The sequence below is a fragment of the Echinops telfairi genome, unplaced genomic scaffold, assembly GCF_000313985.2.
Source record: "Echinops telfairi isolate 266 unplaced genomic scaffold, ASM31398v2 ScPeMD7_7469;HRSCAF=8507_1, whole genome shotgun sequence".
NCBI lineage: Eukaryota > Metazoa > Chordata > Mammalia > Afrosoricida > Tenrecidae > Echinops > Echinops telfairi.
This window is the reverse complement of record NW_022111373.1, coordinates 70,067,879-70,078,256: the sequence shown is the minus strand read 5'-3', so window position 1 is coordinate 70,078,256 and position 10,378 is coordinate 70,067,879. Positions and strand designations below refer to the sequence as shown.

The following is a 10,378-nucleotide window of genomic DNA, read 5'->3' as shown; positions in this document are numbered from 1 at the left end:
GGAGGGAGGGAAAAAATGAGGACCTAATGCCGGGGGCTTAAGTGGAGAGAAAATGTTTTGAGAATGATGAGGGCAATGAATGTACAAATGCACTTTACACAATTGATGTATGTATGGATTGTGATAAGAGTTGTATGAGCCCCTAATAAAATGATTAGAAAAAAACAAAAGCAAGCAAACAAACAAAAAAGAGCTAGTTTCAGAGTCTCTTCTGACATCCACTTTGTTTCCTGTCTTTGGAATGACCTTTTCTTTTCTCCATATATTATGTTCTTGAGGTCATCCAATAGCAGGGGGTGTGATCGCATCACTGGCAAGAGCCAGTAGTGGAACACATCAGCATCGGGCTTATTCTGCTTGACATGTGGAATTGGGACTGAGTAGCAACCACCACCACATGGGACATTTCCTCCAACTTTCCTGAGTTTCGGTGGGACACTGCAGCGATTTGCAGAACCTAGAAACTCGAGGGAAGAAACTCAAAGAAGGGGTGGGGGAGGGGTCGGAGCAGACCAGTATCTTGGAAGATTTGGACGTTTAGGACTTCTTCAATCTCGAACTCCTTGGAACTGTTGTTAGGTGCCATCAAGTCAGTTCCTACCCAAAGCGACTGTGCACAGCAGAAAGACGCACTGCCATCCCTACAGTTCCTCTGCCTGCGCCCATCAGTACAGCCACGGTGTCAGGCCGTCTCATTGAAGGCCTTCCTCTTTTTTTCTGCCCCTCCACTTTACCATGCATGATTTCCTTCTCCAGAGACAAAAGAAATGATCACCACAGTCTCCTCCCACAGAAGTAGTCAGTTGATTCTCTGTATTCCATCGGGAGAAACCCACATGTATAGTTGCCGTTTGTTGTTTAAGGAAGTATTTGCTGTGAAGAATCCATTGGTCTTGCAAAATTCTGATCTCCAGCTGTGTTTCCATCACCAAGGCCATATTTTCCAACTACTGTTCCTTCCTGTTTCCAAATTTTGCATTTCAATCTCCAGTAATTATCAATGCATCTTGATTATATGTTTGAGCAATTACAGACGGAAAATGTTGGTGAAATTCTTCAGTTACTACATCACTACCTGGTTGGTGCGCAAATTTGAGTAGTTGTATTGACTAGATTTCTGTGTATATGGAGAGATAGTATCCTATCCCAGAAAGCATTGTAAGATCTTGAAATGTCATTTTTGATGATGACTGCAACGTCATACCTCTTAAATGTGTCATTCCTGGTCCATATAGTGAACAATGTGGTTTTCTGTTTCAAAATGACCCATACCAGTCCGTCTCAGCTCACTAATGCTTAGGATCCTGATCTTTCTGCATTCTGTGTAATTTATGACAACTCTCAATTTTCCTGGATGCATTGTTCACATATTTCAAGTTCTGATTATCTGTAGATGTCTACAGCTGCTGCTTGTCATGTTGTGTTATGCCCCATCCGCACAGGAAGGTCCTGAAAGCTGTACAGTACTCCATCCACGGCATTCTTGTTGGCTTTGCGAAGGCAGCTCTTCTCAGTCATATCTTGAGTACCGTCCAACCTGAGGGCTTCATCTCTGCCGTTCTCTCGGATAGTGTTCCGCTGTGATTCGTGAGGTCTTCAAGCTATGACACTGAGCCCCTACTCTTCATGATGTTTTCAGTGGCGAATTCCTCAGAGAAGTGGACAGCTTAGTCCTTCCTACTAGTTTTTCCTTAGACTGGAAGGTCTGCTGAGACTTGTCCACCTTGGATGACCTTGTCTGCCTGCCTGTCTATCACCCTTCGAAGGGTGTGCCACCTCTCATCTCCTTTGCATTTGTCCAGGCTTTGTCTTTCTGCTCTGCTGGTTTAGTTTTCCAGCTAGGTGCAAAATAACTCTTTCATGCATTGTATCCAGAAATGACAATAGCCGGACGTAAAAAGGGGACCAGCATTTCTCGTGACTTTAGAGGACTAAACAAACTTTTTTAGATGCCCATGATCATCATAGTGTTCCATCTCATTGTCAAAATAAATCACATGCTCTATGTTAAACCCTCTCTAGAAGCATGAATGATTAGATGACATTGATTGGCCTGGATTAACCAGGATCGCCTTTTATAGTTTATGTGAGGATACAAGTCCTTGAGTTAAATGGTGAGAGAGTTGCTTCCTTAACAAAATTAGGGTGTCCTTAGAGGCAGAATAGATTTTTGGATAAGCTACTGCTAATATCAATTGAAGAAGGTAATTTTTTGAGGCTTTACATGTCTTGATTGATAATTCAATCGTACTTGATTGATAATTCAGATATGGCTAGAATTTTAGTTTAAAATAATTTTCACTCAGAATGTAAAGCCTAGCTCCATTATTTGTACACTTCTGATGTCATTCAGTCTGGCTACATGCATTACCTCTAACATTCCTCTTTCTCTAAAGTTACGGGTTATTTCTTGTTGAAGTGATGGTATCCTAAAGGCCTGTTCGGATGGCTCCCACAATGCTGTGTTTATCCCAGAATGTGGTCAGTTAAACAGTGATCCATGCTCTTCTCAGTTCCCATCTGTAAGGCCTTGGAGAAGTCGCCGAGCCTTATGAGGATGCCTTTAAACTCTAAACTTTAATGAATTTGTTTTTCAAATGATTCTTTAAAGATATTTGATCAGCACACATCTCTTTTATACCCGTTCAAAGAAATTAGGCTTTAAGATAAGAATTTCCAAGTTTCCCTGAAACAAGCAGAAACATGAATTATGACTCTCACTGGTTGTAAATGCTGTTGTTGTTGTTGTTGTTGCCATTATGTGCTGTCAAGTTGCTTCTGACTCAGAGTGACCTTATGTATAATAGAAGAAGCCACTACCAAGTCCCGCCCCGTCCTCACAATTGTTCCTTTGCTTGAGCCCATTGCTGCAGCCACTGTGCCAAGCATGATGTCCTTCGGCAGGACTGGCCTTTCCTGATAACATGTTCAAAGTTCATGAGACAAAGTGTCTCCATCCTTTCTTCTAAGAGCATACTGACTGTACTTCTTCCAAGGGAGATTGATTTTTCTTTTGGCAGCCCATGGTACTTTTAAATAGTGGAGTTTAAATTGTGCCAGATAAACTTTCCAATATTATCTCTTTCAGAAGTAGTAAAGGCTTATACATAGTTTGCTCTGAGAACTTTTGTTGTGTGGCTGGAGAAAAACAAAAAGATGTTTTCTCTCCCTGGCTTCACATTCCCCTCCTTTACACACAGACACACTCACCCACTCACTGTAGTGTGTGTTGCAAGGAGTGGTAAAAGACAGGTATGGGGCAGAAACTAATTGTGAAAGAGTTTCCACACGTGATTAGCCCACCTACCCATTCATATATACATGCATCCACAAAGTAGCCATCATATTTGTTACCTCGGCGGTATGAGAATTGCCAAAATTAGTACTAGTGTGGAGATTAGTGTACGATAACACAGTCAGTAGCAGTTGGTCTGAGGTACATTCTTGTGGTCACAGCAATACCATATTTTATCATCTCCTCATAGCACAAATCTTTTTAAAAGTGAAAAAGTATGCTACGAACAAAGCAAATTTTAAGCCAGGGAATTAAGAAAACAATTTTTTTTGTCGTATTTAATAGACTCAGAAAATGCTTTGTGGATGGATGGATGCATGAGTGGGTGTGTGCATGTATGCATGCATGGAAGATTCGGTGGTGGGTAGTTAGATGGATACAGGTAAAGGTGGTGGAGGGATGATGGGTGGAAAGAAGGATAGGTAAATCATTTATTGAAAATACCATCCCAGAGAATCAAACACAGTGGAGCGGCTAGAGGCTGAAAGAAGAAGTCAGCTGAAGTGAAAAAGCCATCTTTCTGTCTTAACAATGAGAGTTTGTGGTTTTGATTATCTACTGCCACTTTCTTCACTCTTGGACTTGTGAACACCAAAGAGTTCGCCTTGGATTATCCGAGTAGCAGGCCAGAACTCAAACCAAACTCACTGCCGTTGAGTTGATTACTACTCATAGTGGCCCTGTGGGACAGGGTAGAACTGCCACTTCAGGTTTCCAAAATGGTGTTTGCAGGAGGGAAAAGCCTCATGTTTCTCAGGGCAGCTGGTCCTTTCAAACTTCTGACCTTGAAGTTTGCACCCCAACCCATAACCACTACACCAGCAGGCTCCAGGTAGTATCTATATATAAGGAGTTCTGGGGCAGAATGGGATAGGTGTTGGGCTGCTAACCAAAAAGTCAACAGTTCAAAACCACCAGTTGTTCTGTGGGAGAAAGAGGAGGCTTTCTACTCTAGTAAAAGTTACAGTCTTGGAAAGCCACAGGGGCAGTTCTACCCTGCCTTATGACTATGACAGTGAGGGAAGTACCTATGTGACTGCCCGACCTAGTCTGTTTCCACCCACTTCCTCACTGCTCTTTACGTTCCTTGAGTTCTATTTGGAGGCATAGAGCATCCTTGGTGCTTTGTAATGGGGAATTCAGTCTGTGTATTTCTCAGAGATAGCCTTCGTTTCTCATCCCACTTCTTGCTCCCATCCGTAGAAGGGTATCAGTTGTCAGTGGCTGAATTCTCAGATACAGAGGCTAAGGAAAGCTCCGTTACCGTGGTTCTCTATTGTAGTCTGTGTTTGGGCATTTCAGCTGTTAGCTGCTACAAGAACAAAAGCAACACGTGTTATCAAGTGACATAATGTGTAAGGAAAAACTCTTGATAAGCTGAAAGTAATTTTACTGGAATCTCAGAAATCATTATAAATATGGTTCATCAAGAGTATTTTTGCAACCCTGTGCAATTATATTGCATTTCATAATAAAGCTACGTAAAAGCTACAAGACCTTACGGTACTTTAGGTTTATCAAAGACTGAACTGTTGGCAACATTTTCATCGTATTAGCACACTTGATTATATTCTAGTTCTGTGTTGCTTGTCGGGTGCCCTTGAATGGAATCCAATTCATGGTGAGCTGCTCTCTCTAGTTCCACAGGGCTTCCTAGTCAGCAGTCTACCAGGGAGGAGCTCCAGTGATGATGCAGCGATTGCAGCCCAATGCTTAACTTCTATGCCACCAGGGCTCCTCTGGGGGGAATTGGGCAGCTAATGATAATAAGTTCAAGAATCTTCAGTCTAAATATTCTAAAATTACTGTGGTGACTATTGAACAACTCTAATATCTTTAAACCATTTATTTGTATGGTATGTGAATGATATGTCCATAAAACTGTTGGGGAAAAAAATTCCAACCTTGAAAATGCTAACAGTCCATTCTACGCTGCCCTGTAGGGTTGCCATGAGTTGGAATTCACTTCCTGGTAGCATGTTGGGGGTTTTGTTTTCTCTGTACTGGTGCAGATCAGGTCTTATGACTGACTTGTTGGTTAGTAGCTGAGCACTTAACCATTGCACCACTGTGGGAGGTCAGCCTCCCCACAACTGAATGGGTCCAAGGGGCAGTAATTGTGTAATTGAGGGGTAAATTAAGGAGACATCAGACTAGATCAAGCATGCCAGGGCTCACCTCTCCATGATGACCTGTACCAGAAGGGGACTTTTCTTTATAGACTCACAGACATATAATCTCGGGCAAGCAAACCACCGAAAGCACATTCATAATAAGAAGGGCTGGTACAAGAGGCATACATGTGATAGGAGGGGAAGAAGCTAGGGGTGTGTGTGCAGTAGCAAGGGGTAGTACGGAAGGCATACATGTGACAGGAAAGCACATAGGAAATAAGATGTGCGGGTTCTAGAGTCAAGATGGCAGCCTAACATTAGTTGTCCCTGAGTTGGCTTGACCTTAGGTGTCCTTGAGCTCTTCTCCAGAGGAATAATCTATGATCCTTATCAGAAGGGAGTGGGCCCTACTTAGGGTGAGGCAGACAATAGGGTCTGATTGCTTTTGATGGCAGACAACCTTAAGGCAGATAGCCTTTAAGCAGTTGACCTTCAGTTGTATATAGGAGCAGCCATGTGCTTACAAGTAGCTCTTTAAAATTGGCATTAGTATAGGGGGACTTTGAGGGGAGTAACTTTTACTTAGGAGAATGTGAGTGAGACGCATCTCCAACCCACAAACTTTCCCTCCACGGGAACTCGGACTCCTTAAAGTATGAATGTTGAGTTTGTCCTCATACACTGTCTTCTTGGTTCTGTTTCCCACACACAACCAGGGCCCGTCTAATTCTTTGAAAGCTGAGTTCCCCAGGAAGTAGATGCTTGGGTGTGTCTGTGAGAGGTTTACTGGGTACTGTTCCAGAGATCAACGTCGGAGGGCCAGACAGAGCCAAGGAAGAAGTTAGCAGTGTTGCAGTCATTACAAGGCGTCCAACAACCTGACATCGAGCTCTGAGGATGGGGTTCAGAGTGTCTTCAATTTGGGGTGGGAGAGGCTAGGGTTCTATTGATGCATAACAAATACTCCAGGATCCAGCATCTTAAAGCGACAGATGTTTATTACTTCTTAGTTACTGTGGGTTAGGAATGCAGGGCAGCTGAGCTAGACATCTCTAGCTCAGGTTCTCACAGACTGCTATCAAGGCTCTGGGCAAGGCAGCAATCTCTTTAAAACTCAACTGGGCAATCCACTTCCATACTCTCCATTTACATGACTGTTGGCCAGCTTCAGCTTCAGAATCTCTACTGCCAAGTTCACTTGGGTGGTTGTTGGCTCTCCTCAGTCTGATGACTCTGTTAGCTAGAGATGCACGTTTCTTTCCACATGAACCTCTCTCTTCAGACATCCGCACAACATGCTACTTGACTTCCCTCAGAGGAAGCAAACAAGGAAGATAGAACCTTGTCTTTTGAAGCCTAATCTGAGTCATTCCCTTTTTTGGTTGTTATTTTTTAAAATCATTTTATTGGAGGCTCTTACGCTCTTATCACAATTTTATCTTATCACGCAAACTTCCTTGTGTCAGGCACATTTGCACATATGTTGCCTTCATCATTTTGAAAACATTTTCTTTCTACTTGAGCCTTTGATATCAGCTTCTCATTTCCACCCTCCCTCCCTCATGAACCCTTGATAATTTATAAAATTTTTGTTTTTTAACAGTTTTTTGGAACAAAATCCACGTATCTTACAATTCAATAGTTCAATCATATCAAGTAGAGTGTACAATCGTTGCCACGATCAATTTTAGAATATTTCCTTCTTCCACTGTTATTAGTTCCCTATTTCCCCCCAACCTCTCCTCCCATATCCCCAAGAAACAGTTCATCCAGTTACTGCCTTTGTAGATTCACTCCTCCTGGATTTCCTATACTGGAAGACATACAAAAACAAAAAAGAAAGACACCCAGAAAAGCTAACAACAACAACAACAAAATGGAGGAACCCCTCAATAGAAAAGAGGCAGACAATATTAAAAGCTAAAATAACTTTACAATGAGTCAAAGGGGAGACAAAATGACAAGGTATTAAATTTTAACCTAACTACATCTGCCATAGAATCCACTTTCCAATACACTCTCCATGCTGTCAAGGCTATTCACATCCCTGGTCTCTGATCAGAGGGAATTCTCTGGAGAATTAATTCACATGTGTGTCCCCTCCACCCACCTTTTTTTTTTTTTAAGGAAAACAATCCATTCACATTTATTTCATTTGTCAGGAGCAAGTCATTGGGTCTGACCTCAGGAGTAAGGATAACACACGGCATGAATTCCCCAGGGGTGGGGTCTTTGGTGTCCACCTCAGAGGCTGCCAGCTAACCAAGCCTCTCAGTCACCGGTCACTAGATGCATGTTCCCAAAGAGGGTGTACAGCTGAGGACTGGGGGTTCTCACTGGTTAAGCAATGGTATCCCTAATTCCTCAGCTGTCAGCATAAATCCTTCAGTCCCCAAAGGGGGCTCAGGGAGGTGTACTCACAGCATGTACTTCAATATGACAGCTCTTGTTTAACTAGAATATTTAACAAACCAGAATTTCTCCATCTTGTTTAAGTTGTGCAATATGTAATATTTCCTTACCAGTTTTTAAGGAGAATACTGTACCATGTGCCAGAACCTTTGTCTTTAATACAAAATATCTTTTGAGCTTCTTATTGTTAAAAAATATTTTCATGTTTTGTAGGTGGAAAAGGAGAACAAATCCCCGACTTTGTCACATTTCTTTATCAAATAACCAGCGGAATTGCAGCAAGGAGTTATGGACTCAATGTGGCAAAACTCGCAGATATTCCTGGAGAAATTTTAAGGACAGCAGCTTGCAAATCCAAGGACCTTGAAGGACTAGTAAATATGAAAAGGTCAGAAGGATTGTGTTTCCTTTTCGGTATATGTTGAAAGCTTCCAATGGTCCACGTGTAAGCGATTTTCTAAGTGAATGTTAGTTAGACCTTGGCAACTATTCTGAAACAGCAAATTGTGACAAAATGAAAATAGCTTTTGGCAAAAGCTCATATGAATTTTATCCATCTTTCCTGTTCAGTTAAAGACCAAACCAAGCTTACTGCAGTTGATTGATCCTGACTCATAATGACCCTATAAGACAAAGTAGAACTGCCTCTGTGGGTTTCTGAGGCTATATATCTTTATGGGAACAGAAGCCTCATTCTTTCTCCCACAGAGTAACTGGTGGGTTTTAAGTTAATTTCTTCATATGTTGTCTAAAACAGTAATTATACAAAAAGTCATTGAAACAAACCTTCAGAGTGTTTAGAACCTACGGTTAGAGTAAACCAGCCTCTAACAACCGAGTGAGATCCGTGGGTGCAATTGTACAGCGATAATACATAAAGACCATAGGAAAGTCATAGAGGAAAGATAGGAGAGAAGATAAAGTAAAGGAGTCGGACCCATGCTATGGTAGCAGGCTCACCTCCAAGACGGCCATGATCTCAGGAGCCAGGTCCATGCAGAGCAGGAGGAGGAGGAGAGCAAATATAGTGCATGCCTTAGAAGGCATGCAAGCCCCCCTGATATGTGCCTGTAACTGTTCTCATTGCTTCCCGTGCATTAACTCATTTAATCTTTATGACAGCCTTGTATGCGGGGAACTGTTGTTAACTCCAAGTTCTAGTTGGGAAACATGAGAGGATGTCCAAGAGAGGACAGAGTAGTTACTATTTGCTGGCAGGGTAGTCACTGGAATTCAGATACTTGGGTTCCAGACCTTGAAAGCTTAACTGGGAGGCCCTATAGAAGGTCAGTGTTCTGTTGTCTTTCATTGTACTATTTCATTAACTGGCTTTGTGGGACTCAGTCACACAATTAGTGGGAGTAATTTTGTCATCACATGCTCAGGTGGCGTCTGTATGATCTAGAGGGGAATAAAAAAGCAATATTCTCTCTCCCTCCTCCCCCCCACACCCCGGAGACAGTAGGAGGCCTGGTGGTATAGTGGTGACACATTGGGCTGATGACTGGAAGGTCAGCAGTTCTAAACCACCAGCCAATCTGCTGGAGAAAGGTGAGGCTTTATACGCCCATAAGGAGTTGCGATCTTGGGAACTCATAGCGGCAGTTGTACCCTATCCGATAGGGTCACTGTGAGTTGGAATCAACTTGGTGGCAGTGAGTTTGGTTTGGGGAGTTGGAGACAGCAGTAGTGGTCACCAGCAACTTTGGTCCCTTGATTCCTGCAGCAGCATTGCCAACTCCACTCACCAGAAGGGTGATGCTGACATATCTTCCTGACAACAATGTTCCTAAGGATTTTCATAGCTTTCAATGAGATGTGTTATCCCCCACCAATTTCATTTCTAAAATACTTAGTGTTTTATTTTCTTTCCAGGAAAAGGCTAAAATATTTTGCAAAGTTATGGACAATAGATGAAGCAGAAGACCTCCAAAAGTGGACAAGTGAGTTTGACTTAGAAGAAATTACGGGTGACTCTTCTTGATTGAAATGAAGACTACGTTTTTGGATGGAACAACAAACACTCCAGGACAGGCCCGTCTTTGTAGGACTCGGAAGCACTGCAGATTCATGACCACTGGAATGTCCCCGGTGGAATAGCGCCACTGGAAACCTCGAGGCCTTGTGTGTTGAGAGCCCTTTTAATAGGTCCCTGTCTTCCGACTTTTAAAAGTATAAATTCCATTGAATGTTAAGACCTCCGCATGTACTTAGACAATTTAATGGACAGTAAGCTTCATATAAAATCAAAGCCTCTCAGGAAAACTTATAGTGGTGTTATATAATTCATGAACTTTTAGAGAGATACAAAAATAAATAAATTCACATTGTTATTTGTTTTAGTTCAGATCACTTGCAAGAGGGTGAAATACCTGGCAAAAACCTACCCTTCCATTTTAACTAAAATAATTGTATAAAGCCAAGAGCTTAATCACCGTGAGCATAAGAATTTTAGATGAGAAATAGCATTACCAAACTTTTTGCAATTCGAGCCCAGCAGTAATAAACTTATATGAAATGTGAAAGTTAAATATTGTCACAATTTTAAGCAGTTGGA

General features: G+C 42.1%; 1 protein-coding gene across 1 annotated transcript in view; it reads left to right on the top strand.

Annotated features, from left to right (window-relative positions):
- Nucleotides 1–10,154, top strand: part of MSH3 (mutS homolog 3) — a 198,399-nt gene extending 188,245 nt beyond the window's left edge. Inside the window, 2 exon segments of the mRNA XM_045285208.1 lie at nucleotides 8,035–8,209; nucleotides 9,697–10,154. Of these exon segments, the coding sequence (XP_045141143.1) occupies nucleotides 8,035–8,209; nucleotides 9,697–9,805 (284 nt within the window). The 3' untranslated portion in view covers nucleotides 9,806–10,154.
- Nucleotides 10,155–10,378: the final 224 nt, after the last annotated feature.